This window comes from Cavia porcellus, unplaced genomic scaffold (assembly GCF_034190915.1).
Source record: "Cavia porcellus strain 051 isolate PalLab524CR breed Dunkin Hartley unplaced genomic scaffold, mCavPor4.1 scaffold_6, whole genome shotgun sequence".
Lineage (NCBI taxonomy): Eukaryota > Metazoa > Chordata > Mammalia > Rodentia > Caviidae > Cavia > Cavia porcellus.
The window spans coordinates 29,585,693-29,598,395 of NW_026947489.1; the positions used below are offsets into that span (position 1 = coordinate 29,585,693).

Genomic DNA, 12,703 nt, shown 5'->3' on the forward strand with positions numbered 1-12,703 from the left:
GGACTGTGTCTGTGGGGAGGGGAGGGAGAGGGTGAAGGGAAACCCTGAAGACTGATATCCTCAGTCACTAGGCTGTACCCATGCCTTCCCACCCACCCATGCCAACAAGTCTTGAGAGTTCAAAGGCCACAGTCTGAACTCTATTTTGAAGAGACCACAACTTAGTAAAGCCCAGAGGTCAAACCAAGGGCATCTGGCTAAGACACATCATCCTGGCATCACCAGCCACAGGGGCTCAATTGGCCAAGACTAGTGAATCTCACAGAGGGGGTAACAGGAGCTACATGGCTGGATCTGGGGCTGTTCAAGGCTGATCTTTCTCCGCTCACAGCTGATGTAGGAGGAAGCCTCACAGTGAAGTCTCTTTCTTGAGGTGGTTCCATTTAGGAGCAAGAAGAGAATACAAAGAAGCCTTCCTGAGGAGTGTACAGGGTACAGGTCAGGTCAGAAGAAGATACTAGGAGACAAATACTAGGTCTGAATGGCAGAGCCCTGGAAAGTGACAGGAAGCGGCCATGTCTGCAAAATTGTTCCTACATGCATTGTTTGGGTACCAAAGAAGTGAGAAATCCAATACGAAGTCTGGTGGCAAGCTGGGCTGCCCAGAGCAGGAAGGCGGTTCAGTTGAGTGAATATCCCTGCTTAGTTCATGAGGCCGCCAGGATGGGAGCTGTTTCTGCTGGGAAAGCTTAGACAGGACAGTCCAGGCCTTTCCCTCCTGCAGGACCATGCTCATAGCCCACTCTGCTCTTGCCATCTCTCACAGGGCCCAGGCTCAGGATCCACAGATTCTCTAGAAAAGAGGTGTTGGAGGCAGTGGGGATAGTTCAGAGGGAAACATGTGCTTAGATGAGTGAAGACGTGGATTCAATCCGCAGCACTGCTACACCAAGGAGAGACTCAGCATACTTTATTAGCCCTACTACATACCAGGGAGGGCCCGGGGCCCTGAAGCCTGCTATAGAGCTCATCTTTAGATTCCATTTGGTCTTTTCCATTATGCCTCTCACTTTCATCCCAGGTTTCCTGGAGAAAAGCCCCTGCTTGTTCTTCTCTCTGGCTACTCCAGTCATCATCATGAATGAAACTCTTCCTCTTTCCAAGGACATCAAGGCTCAGAGCTGGCATATCTATCATCAGCAGAGCCTAAGTTTCTGTCCCACCGGATGGCCTAGGGCTGGAGGTACCCACAGGGCTGTGTTCCCAGGAGGAGCAGTGTTTTCTCAGTGCTCTTGGCCAGCATGTAGGGGGCGATAGGCAGATGTCTGGTGCTCTTTAAGCTCAAAGGCATCATGGCCTTCCCTATGGAGCAAAGGGCTAAAGGTCAGGGGCCCTAAGTGGCCCTCGAGTCCCCCCATAGAACATTCTACCTGCACCCACCGGAAGCACCGGGCACAGTAGAGGTCTCCGTCACAGCCAGCGCAGCGCAGGGTGGCATCCTCGTTGCAGATGCAGCACCAGGGGAGCTCTTCTTCCTCAGTCTCGGGCCTAGGAGCCACAGGCTGGACCTTCAGGGACTGGAAGGCATGTGGGAAGTGAGGTCCTGATGGGAGCGGTCAGCCAGGCAAGGAGGGAGGCTGTGGGCAGCCTGGGGGTGTGTGTGTGTCTGGGGCTTTTCTCACCTTAGGCTCTGCCTTCCAGTGCTGGGCCGGGGGTTGGGAAGCTGGCTCCACAGGGATGTTAAAGCCACTTGCCTCATCCAAAGCAGCTTCTTCAGTGAGCTGTGGACAGGTGGAAAGGTACCATTCCCTGTTCTAGGCCTGGATGCCCCTCTCTCAGGAGTTCTGCACTCTGTAACTTCAGCTTCTCAGCTCTTTTTCCATTACCTCTTGCCTGAGGCTGCTGATTCCAATCTCAAGAGACTAGGGAGAAGGACCTTGTCACAGGGACAGAGAGCACCAACTAGATATGAGGTGCAGAGTGACTGGTTACACAGCCTCAGTGTGGGGGCAGGGTGAACAGGGCCAGGCAGGTGGTGCAGTATGGGACACGGACAGGATGCAGGTAGTTGGGTGGGAAAGCCAGGCCCACCTGCTGCATGACTCTCCGGATGGCTGTCTCCTCATCTTCATCCTCATCACTGTCTGGGAGGCGGTAGTCCTGAAGAGTCACTTGAATAAGGGAGAGATAGAAAGAAGGGAAGGAGTGAGGGACAGACATTTCACCTGAGTTGCAGTCCTCTTGATTTCCACAACTGGTTTTGTCTCCCAGGCACTTGTTGCAGAACTCAGAAGCCTCATGAGCCAGTCTGATCAAAACTTATCTCTTCCTGTTCCCACCCTGCAAAGCTGGGCCATCACTGACAAAACCCTGAGGATCAGGAAGCAGGAAAAGAGGTCTCAGCACCTAAATGGACTGAAGGCCCTCCTGCCCTCTGAGGGCTGCCACTGGTTCTTCATCCACTGCTTGCCCTAGCCAGTGATGGCAAACTCTTTAGAGCTGTCAATGATACAAACAGCCCACTGGGGCACACATGCCATCAGTTCGCCACCACTGCCCTAGTCCATTCCTCATGGCTCACGACTCCTGGACCCTGACTCAGTCTTAGCAGGGACAGCACGGCCTGGGAAAGAGGGAGACCTGGACCAACGGGCATGAGTGAACAGCTGACTCTAGCCTTTACCTCTGTTGGGATCTCGTCCCTGCAACATAGCCAGTCGCTTGGCGAGGGCCAGGATCTGTTCCTCCCTGGTGTTCTTCTCCCGGAGCTCAACTGCTGCCTCAGTCAAAAGCCTGTTTTTCTCCTCTTCCAGGGACCAGCTGATCTGCCCCTGGGAATTAGTGTGCTGGCTCCCTGCACCACCCTGATTGAGGTCATTCTGGAGAGAGATAGCAGCTGGAAAAATAATGCAGTTAGGGAGGCAGCAGCATTCTAAGATCTCTCCCCAGAAGACACTGAGCCCACTTTCCACACACCATCAGTTTTTTGCAGGTACTAGCACCTATGGCTTATATCACAAATAAAAAATTAGTATTTCCTCCATCTTTCCAAATGATGTCGTTTACATCCATCCCCACCTGATACAGGGTAGGTGTCCCATGGTTTGAGACTCACCTCCCTAAAAGATCAGGATAAGAGGAAGCCAAACTGCAGACAGTCTCTCTGCCTTTTGGAGCTGGAATTAGCATTTGTCAGAAGCAGCACAGAGAGGGCCTGAATGAAGCTGAGGTCTTGTACATCATTGGGCAGGAGGAATTTTACAGAGTGGGTATGGCTCTGCTACGGTCACCTTCAGCCTAAATTTCAGAGCAAAAGATTTGAAACAAGACAGCTTTGGATTCAGCCTCCCAGCTTCCATCTCTGCTGCTTAAGAGTTGTGTGACTTAGGGGCTGGGGATTTAGTTCAGTGGCATAAGTGCCTGCTCTGCAAGCGCATGGTCATGAGTTCAATCCCCGGTACTGATATTAAAAAAAAAAAAAAAAAAAAAAAAAAAAAAGAGTTGTGTGACTTTGGTCAAGTTCCTTAAGCTCATCAGTCTTTGGTTTCCTCTTTTATAAAGAAGGATAAAAATACGTAACTCAAGATTATTGATTCTCAATGAGATTGTGTAAGGCAGGGTGCCTTGATCTTAATTCTACTGACACATTGCAGAGGTATAGTTCTTTGTTGGAGGGAACTGACCTATGCATTGTAGGATGTTAGCAGCATACCTGCCAGATGCTAACTCTATCCCGAGTTGTGACAATCACGAAGGCTTTGGACATTTTCAAGAGTGCGGGGGGGGGGGGGGGCAGGGGCGGGAATAATTATCACCAGTTGACAACAACTAAAGTCTTGAAATAGCACTGTCTGATAGAATTTTCTATGATGATACAAACGTTCCACAACCATGAATTCATGAAGGTATTGAAAATTTAAAACGCAGCCAGCTGTGATGGCTCATGCCTGTAATCCCAGCATTCAGGAAGCTGAAGCAAGAGGATTGTTGCAAGTTCGAGCAAGACCAGCTTGAGCTACCAAGTGAGCTCAAGGTGAGCCCAAACTGCATAGTGAGACCCTATCTCATAAAACCACACACACACACACAAAAAAAGAAAGAAAAAGAAAAGAAAGAAAGAAAAGAGAAAGAAAAAAACCTTAAAATGTGACTGGCAGCAGTAAGCAACTAAATTTTAAATTGAATTTATTTATTTTTGAGACAGAGTTTCTGTAATTCAGGCTGGCCTCCAACCTGTGGCATTTCTCCTGCCTCAGCATCCCTGAGGCTGGGTTTTTTTTTTTTTTTTTTATTGGTACCGGGGATTGAACTCCCCACCACCTGCTTGTCTCATACTCCACTGAGCTAAATCCCTAGCCCGAGGCTGGGATTATAGGTATGTGCCATCACACCCAGCTGATTGTAATTTTCTAGCCTTCCTTTTTTTTTTTTTTTCCCCAGCAGTGCCAAAGTTTATCTGATAAAGTAGAAGTGAAGAGTGGGAAAGAAACTGGCAGAGCACGGTTGGGCAGAGTAAAGACAAAAAGGGAGTAAGAACAAAGACAGTGGTGGTGCACAGCTATAATCCCAGCATTCAGGAGACTAAGTTAGGAGGATCACTTTGAGTTCAAGGCCAGTTTGGGCTACAAAGTTAGCTCGAGGTCAGCCTGAACTGCATAGTAAGACTGTTTCTTAAAAAGACACACACACAAAAAGCACATGCTAGTGGCACATGCCTGTAATCCCAGTACTAGGGAGGTTGAAACAAGAGGATCCCTGCAAGTTCAAGGTCAACCTGGGCTACATAACCAGAACCCCCACCAAAAAAAAGTACATGCTGGATCTGAGAAACACAAAGTGGTTTTCATGGAAAGCTGTGATAGCCTTCTTCCTTATCATCGTCACCATCATTGCAGAGAACACTGAGTACTTACTATGAACCCAAATGCTTACTGGATTATCAATTTCTCCTCCACTTACCCATGAGGTAGGTTTTAACACATACATTACTCATTCTACACATAAGGAAAGTAAGACATACGTTAACTTGCCCATAGCTAGTATGTGCTTGAACTGGGATACACTGTCTGATTCTAACACCCATGCTTTTAACTACTAGGCCTACACTGGCTCCCTTTAGAGTACTCACTAAATGGTAGCCCATATAATGCTGATCACTCTCTGATTTATATTTATCTCCCCAAAAGGTAGACAGCAGAGTCTCTCCCATCTGGGAAAAGAGGATGGGCATGTCCATGGAGGAGCCAACTAGAGGGGTTACCTGGGTCTCCTTGTTCCCAGCTTTCATCAATAGCCACCTCAGCTGCCAGCTGCATTAGCAGATCCTGTGTCTGCTGAGCCTGGGTCCTGCGATCTGGTGTCTGATCTGCCTGCCCAGGGGAGGGAACCTCAGTGAGGAATGGGGGGAGGGGGAAAACTGTACTCTAAGGCCAGAAGCAATCTAAGTCAGGAGTGGATGCTGAGGAGTTCTCAAAGTCCACGGACAAGAGACGAATACAAGGCCCATAATCAAGTAGGTCTGGCAAACCCCAATAGGACTGACCATCTACTCTTTTCTGACCCAGTCAGTCCTGCTGCTTGTTATTTGCTCCTTGGCCTGGCAACAGCCCTGAGGCTCAGGAGGTAGGGATGGGAGGGTTTACCAACTCCTGAAAAGTACAAGACTAAACATGTACCTTGCACTAGGAATCTCTCCCCTCCCAAACCATAGCACTCACTGGCCGAGGGGTCTGAGAAGGTGGAACTCTGCCCTTCAGTGCTGCAAGCCGAGTTTCCATCTCCTGGATGGAAGTTATGGGACCCCGGGGTTCATCCTTCAATGCAGCCAGCCGTGCTTCTATCTCTGCCTGTGAGGGCACTGATTCTGCAATTGGCATGGGGAGATCAGGGTAAGGACCAGAGCAACCCAACCCCAGAAGCTCCAGACTGTGTCTTTCTGGCCATCCTGCTTCCCCCCACTCACTGGGCTTGTTCTCCTGGCGGAGCCGCGCTAAACGCTCAGCGATGACTTGGTCTTGCTGGCTTAGTCCCTGGCTCTGGGGACTGGGCTTCTGCTTGGCCTCCAAGGTTGCTACACGCCTGGCAGGATATAAGATACAGGCTCTTGAAGGCAGAAGGGAGGACTGACGGCATCTACTCAGTTTCCCAATCGCTTCCAGGTATCTAGGGAGACCTCCAGTGGGTGATCTTCCATACCCCACACTCATGTTCTTTGCAACCCAACCCAGCTGACCAGCCTCAGGTCTAGATGACAGGCTAAGATCTACCACATGTTTTTTCTGGGGAGAGGGCTGACAAGCTGTTTTCTGAGCCCAAACAGGCAGTCGACAGTCTGAGAAGTGGGTATTCTCCTGACTCTGCATTGATTTGTTCCATGCCCAGTTTTCTTTTTCATCTTCAATACTTACTTCTTATAGTTCTGAGGTGGTGACCACTTGGAGGCATTGGCAGGAGAAGACCCTCTATAGAGAAGTAATCTAGCATTAGAAGTCCTGCCATCTCACCAGTCAGGGACCCCCTACCCCAAACACTACCTGGGCTGACTTCTGATGGACTGCCAGATGCTCACTGCCATGCTTAGCTGACCCCCATCCTTGCTGGCCTCTCACCTGGTCAGGATCTCATGGCATTGCTTGCAGACTTTCTGTTGGGTGTTGCCAGTTCGGGGCACCACTGCACTGAAGCTAAGACAGCCAGAACAGAAGGCCCGGCCACAATTCTTACAGCCGAACTACAAAAGACATGAAGCAGAAGGATCTACTTCTTCTTGTTAGGGTCCCCCCTGGGCTCTCCAAGCAATATACAGAAAGAAGACTAATTCTTGGGAAGAGGAAAAGAGTGGGACTCCAAGACCTGGGGAGAAACTGAGCAGAGGGTAAAGCAATTCCTTGAATTCTAGTCTTTTATACAAGTCACATGAAACTCTCGGCAAAATTGCCTTGCTTCCTATCATCTTCAATTCCCTGCCCCGACCAAAGCCTTGTGCTTCAGGCTATGGATTCTTCAACAAAGGAGAATCTTTAGAGTGCAGAGGCTACATATTGTCTACTCTGGAAGGACTTGGCTCAGAATGGAATTCGAACAATAGCACTTACTCTGTGCCAGGCACTAAGCTTAGTACTTAATATTCATCATATGATTTAGCCTTCCCAATCCATACACATTATTTTTTTTTTGTCTTTTTCTTTTTTATCCGTACCAGGGATCAAACTCACGACCACACACTTGCAAGGCAGGCGCTTATGTTGCTGAGCTAAATCACCAGCCCCCATACACATTTATTTTATTTAATACCTGAGGTCCACCATTATTTTCCTTATTTATTTATTTATTTATTTAGACAGGGTCTTGCTATGTAGTTCAGGCTGACCTCAAGCTCAATCCTTTTGCTTCAGCCTCCCAAGGTTGGAACTATAGGCGTGCACCACCACGCTATTTTTTCTATTTTAGCGGAGGCCTGGGAAGTTACATGACTTGTTGAAACTAAAGTCACCCTGTAAGACAGCAGAGGTCAAACTTGAACCCACTTCAAAATCCAGTCATCTAAGTGCCATCTGGTCCTGCCTCCCTACATGGCATTAATTCATCCCATCTGGTTCCATCATCTTCTGGTCATATGCTCTGGGCACACGTGAGGTACAGAAAGCCTGCAGTTTACCAGGGGAACCTGGCAGGTTGGTTTCCCGGGAGCAGGAAGAAGGGTGTTTATGGAAAAGAGACCTGGGCAAAGGCGGGCTGCAGAGATGGGCGAGGTTTCAGAGCAAAGGGCACATTGTGATGGACAGGGTCACGGGGTACAAAAGATGGCGCTGGGAGGTAAAAGGTTGAGAGAAGATGACAGGCAGACTCTACACTTGGGAGGGAGAAAAAGCGTAGTTTTCTGATAATGACAGTCACGCACTTTACAATATACAAGGTACTTTCACCTCCAGCACCGCTTTAGATCTTCACATCAGACTCCAAAGAGAGGAAGGCTTAGCCTAATTTTGCAGAAATCGAAACTGAGGATCAATGACTTCATGAAAATCACACTGCTGAAAGGGGCCATAAAACCGGGTCTTTGCACTGCAAATCCCATGCTTTCCCCGTAGCTCCTCGTCCCCCCTGGCCCTCCAGCCCTCGGGGAGAAGACTCGCCTCCTTCTTGAAGAGGGTAAACTTGACGGCGCAGCCGTAGCACCTGCTCTCCATTGTGTCTTCCCCCGTAGCAGGATCCGTGAGGCTGAAGCCAGGAGGGCCAGATCCCTACCCCTCGGACCCTCACTACCCGGCCCGCCTCGCCCCACACGCCCACTCCAGCTGGCGGCGGGAGCGAGGGCTGCTGGGAGTCGCAGTTCACTTGTGGCCGTGTGCTCCCTCACAGTCAGGTCGGAACCGGAACCCGGTGGTTCCCAGGAGGCTAAGCGACGCGCGGCCCCGCCCTGCCTGGGCTCATGGGAGTTGTAGTACGAACCCAGTCAGGACAGGAGCCATGGCGGTGACAAAGGAGCTCCTACAGATGGACTTGTACGCGCTGCTAGGTATTGAGGAGCAGGCGGCGGACAAAGAGGTAAGAACGGTGGCGAGGAAGGCAGACCCTGAACGGCCTGGCGGCCTTTCCTGTCCAGGCGCCTTTTCCGCTGTTGGCACCAGTGCTCCAGGTTTGGCTGGGTTCTGGGCGGGGAGCGTGGGGCGGCCCGACAGCCCCAGAAGCGGGGCGCTCAAACCTTTCCTGGACAGTATGAGGGACTTGTGTAGAAAGGGGCACAGCGGGTCCCTCGCGCCATGTGGCTCTACTCTGGCTGCTGTTTGGGAGAGACCCGGGTGCGCGTCAGAAAAGCCTGACCTCTTTGCGCCTGCGCAGCCTCAGCCTCCTCGTCCACTTTTGCGTCTACTGGGACTTAGGGACGTTTCTCTTTTAGTCTGTTCTGCAGGCTGATTTGACATGGCTTAAAATCTAGAGTGTAAGAAAGATCAAATTACAAGGCTCCTTCACTATTACCTTTTCATCTCAGTTTGGCCATGTGACTTACAACCCTGCCCTCTCTAGCCCATTGACCCTTTTCAAATGGCAGATTTTCAGTGTTGTCCTTCTCAGCATGTGCTAGATGGTGGGCCCAAAACAGGATCAAACGGTATAGCAAGTGTGGACCAAAGGGCTGGGGATAACACTAATCAAGCTGTATGTGAAGTTTCTGTTATTTCCCTCTACTTCATGGTAATGGTTTGTAACGATATAGGCAGCAGAGGCTGATAATTTGATAATTTGTTGCGTGAAAATGAATGCCCATCAAGGCCCCTATATTTCTGGACTGCTCAAGGGCGGAATGGGCTTTTAAGAGCAGGATATTGGAGCCAGGAGTGGTGGGGTATGTCTATTATTTCAGCCACTTTGAGAGGCTGAGGCAGGAGAATCCCAAATTTGAGCCCACTCTGGGAAATTTAGGGACTTTTTTTTTTTTTTTTTTTTTTTTTTTTTGCGGAACCGGGAATCGAACTCACGACTTCGCGCTTGCCAGGCAGGCGCTTATGCCACTGAGCTAAATCCCCAGCCTAAGGACTTACTTTGACTTTGTCTCAAAAATAAAGATGGGTTAGGGAATGTAGCTCAGTGTGAAGGTCTTGAATTCAAAGTCCAGTACTGAAAAAAAAAAAAAAAGCCAGTGTTAAGTACCAAAAGCATTTACTGCATCTGTCTTCTAAGACTTTAATATTTGAGTATTAATAATGTTGAGCATCTATATGTTTATTATGTCCTGGGTACTAAGAGTTGTACAGTCCATTTTGTCTGAAACATAATGGAAAAAGTAAAAGATAAGCCTTGAAAAGTAGATGACATCTTGAGAAAGACCTTATCAGTTACTCATCAGCCACTTCTGCTTTCCAGCACTTATTTCTGTTTTCACTTTGGATACCTTGGTGAGGAATACTTTTGGTAGAGAGTAAGGGAAATCTAGGACCTGGTAGGTGGTAGTATCCCTTTCCTTGACTTAGTACTGTCATGTTCTCTAGGGGAATCTAGGGGGCCTAAGGAACATTCAAAGTGTATAAGAGAAGGGCCACCTAAACTTTGGTTGTCTGGCCCTGTACTTTCTGAAAGTGAGGTAGTGCTGTATTTTTCTGTCTGGTTTGTTCACTTAACATAATGTCCTTAGGGCTCACTCAAATTGTCTCAAGTGCCAGAATCTTCTTTTTAAGGTGGAATAATCCATTGTGTGTGTGGTTGGTTCCATATCTTGGCTATTGTGAATAGTGCTACAGTGAGCACAGGAAGGCAGTTGTCTTTAGGAGATGATCGTTTTTCACGTAGGGTTCTTTTTGTAGACTTTCATTTCCTGTTTATTATCAGTGCTACAGTAGAATAATAATATGAGTCCATGAACTTTTCTAAAATCTCATCAACTGTCATTTAGATAATCCAGTTTTCAGAATATGTTCAACATTAGCTACCCCATCGCATCTGCCATTCTTAAATCTCCTTATGAGTCTCGCAGCAGAATTATATTGCTATTATCTTCTAATTGACTTAAATAGTCTGTATTTTTTGTGTATCTGTTGAATACATGAAGTGATTCTCCCTTAAATCTTTTTTTTTAATTTTTTAATTTTTATTTTTTTGGCAAATACATTCAACATGCTATGTATATAGTATAACATTCACTTTATTATTTCTTTCCCAAGACAGTTTTCTTCAATCGATTAACACCCAGTTCCTTACATGGGCTTTGGGTCATGGGGCAGCACCAGCAGGTGCTAAATCGGGGTGGAGATGTTCGGTCCTTCCGAGGAGCTCCCGGAGATCGATTCCTGACCACTTTGCTGTGAATGGCACAACTCACACAGTAATGCAGCTTCACATAGAGCTTGTGAAGGACATAACCATGGAAGACACTCGCTTCGGAAAGGGCCTCTACGGTGTTTTTTTGTTTTTTTTTTTTTTGTCTTTTCCCTTTGTATCGGTACCGGGGATCGAACTCAACTCACGACTGCCTGCTTGCAAGGCAGGCGCTTATGCCGCTGAGCTAAATCCTCAGCCCCTGCTCTATGGTGTTTTGAATAAGGAACTCCTTAATGGCCTTATTCTTGGGTTCGCACCGGGCGCAGTTTTTGCAGCGAATGGGCTGCACATGACCGCAGCTCTTTTTTTTTTTTTTTAATCAGTACAGGGGATCGAACTCACGAACGCCTGCTTGCAAGGCAGGTGCTTATGCCGCTGAGCTAAATCCCCAGCCCCAACCGCGGGCCTTTTTAGCACGACCGTTGTTCCTTCTTTTTTCGTCATTTTGGAAAGGAAGGCCCAAAAGAGGCTCTCCCTTAAATCTTTTGAGCACCCCATTTTAATTGAAATCCATGAATTTGGGCATTGCTTTTTTTTTGTTGTCTTGAGACAGGGTTTTGCTATGCACTTCATGCTGGCCTTGAACTCACTTTGTAGCCCAGGCTGGTCTCCCCAACTCATAGTGATCCTTCTGCCTCAATCTCCCAAATGCTGGGATTACAGGCTTGTGCCACCATGCTCAGCTTGGGCACTGCTTTGACATTTGGCTGATAAACTCCAGGTTGGCAGATAACTTCCTATAAAGCGTCACTGATACCAGCTGAAGCCTATTAAACAAACTCTCTTGAGCTAAACATAGAATCTGCCATAATTTTCTTACATTTTGCTTTTGGTATTCCTTGTTCAAGAAGCACACCAGTCTCCAGGAACAGAGTGAACTCCTAAATAAAAAATAAAAAATGTGCCAGAGAAAGCTTAGTGGTTTTGAATTTAGTCCTCAGTAATTCTACTCCCACAGCACCTCTGATACGGGCCCACCTCTTTGTATTACTGATGGTAAAACAAAGTCAGAGAGGATGTTTGTTTAGTGACAGAATTGAGTAGAACTAAAACCTAGATGCCCTGATGCCCAGCTCAGATCCTGTTCCTTCTATCATGTCTTCCTGACCTTGCCCTGCACAATTCAGTGACAAGGATGACCATTAACAGCAAATTTAACTTTCACTCATAGCATTTTTCTGAATCCTAAAGCTGTAATACACTCATCTGCCTATTTGATCTCTTCACTTGAATGTTTCATAGTGTTCTAAGTCTTGCTACATCCAAAATTGAACTCTTAAAAAAAAATTGAACTTTTAAATTTCTCTCTGGAAACCTGTTCTTTTGTTGGACTTCTGAGACCATTTCAGTAAATGGTACCACCATACCATCCACTGAAGCTAGGATTGTACCCCATCCCTACCTCTCATTTGGGGGATCTAATTCAGGGCCTTGCATGTGCTAGGCAAACACTCCGCCACTGAGCTGTATCCCTAGCCCCATCCACTTATGCTAGGAACCTGAGTCCTTCTTGGTACTTCTTGGGTCCTCATGTATCAATCTCTCAAAATAGTCTTTTTGTTTGCTTAAGACAAGAGTCTATGTAGTTCAGATTGGCCTTGAGCTTACGATGTAGCCAGGCCGGCCTTGAACTCACAGTGGTTTTTCTGCCCCAGCCTCCCAAGCTGGGACTATAGGCATGCACCACCTTACCCAGCATCCTCTCAAATAATTTTGAAATGTTTGTTACTTTCTTTCTCTCCACCACCAGTCCAACCCACTTGTCTCTCTGCTTCCAACCTATTTTAATCTCTCTCTCTCTCTCTCTCTTTCTCTCTCTTGTGATGCTGGGCATCAAACCCAGAGCCTTGTGCATGCAATTCTAGAACTCTACCACTGAGCCACATCCCTAGCCCCAACCTATTCTAATCGAGCATGCTTTTCTTTCTTCTCACAGAGAATGAAATTA

The 12,703-nt window shown here is 47.7% G+C and overlaps 2 protein-coding genes across 11 annotated transcripts in view; one reads left to right on the forward strand and one right to left on the reverse strand.

Annotated features, from left to right (window-relative positions):
• Positions 1-893: 893 nt before the first annotated feature.
• Positions 894-8,306, reverse strand: Zfyve19 (zinc finger FYVE-type containing 19). Of its 9 annotated transcripts, none has more exons than XM_063250276.1 (11): positions 8,119-8,306; positions 6,474-6,670; positions 6,348-6,401; positions 5,903-6,018; positions 5,658-5,803; positions 5,201-5,309; positions 2,624-2,836; positions 2,032-2,111; positions 1,623-1,721; positions 1,381-1,517; positions 894-1,302 (listed from the first exon to the last, which is right to left on the reverse strand). In XM_063250276.1, the coding sequence occupies exons 2-11, from the start codon at positions 6,512-6,514 to the stop codon at positions 1,224-1,226; spliced, it is 1,074 nt and encodes a 357-aa protein (XP_063106346.1). In that variant the 5' UTR covers positions 6,515-6,670; positions 8,119-8,306; the 3' UTR covers positions 894-1,223. The 9 variants fall into 9 exon arrangements, with proteins under 9 accessions (XP_063106346.1, XP_013014192.1, XP_063106345.1 ...); XM_013158738.3 differs by having other exon boundaries at positions 6,549-6,670; positions 8,076-8,300; XM_063250275.1 differs by having other exon boundaries at positions 7,841-8,250.
• Positions 8,307-8,312: 6 nt separating this feature from the next.
• The window catches only part of Dnajc17 (DnaJ heat shock protein family (Hsp40) member C17), a 46,657-nt gene continuing 42,266 nt past the window's right edge, over positions 8,313-12,703 (forward strand). For both annotated transcript variants that reach the window (XM_063250278.1, XM_003475426.5), the window contains exon 1: positions 8,313-8,487. In XM_063250278.1, coding sequence (XP_063106348.1) covers positions 8,410-8,487 — 78 coding nt within the window. In that variant the 5' untranslated portion in view covers positions 8,313-8,409. The remainder of the gene's footprint in view (positions 8,488-12,703) is intronic.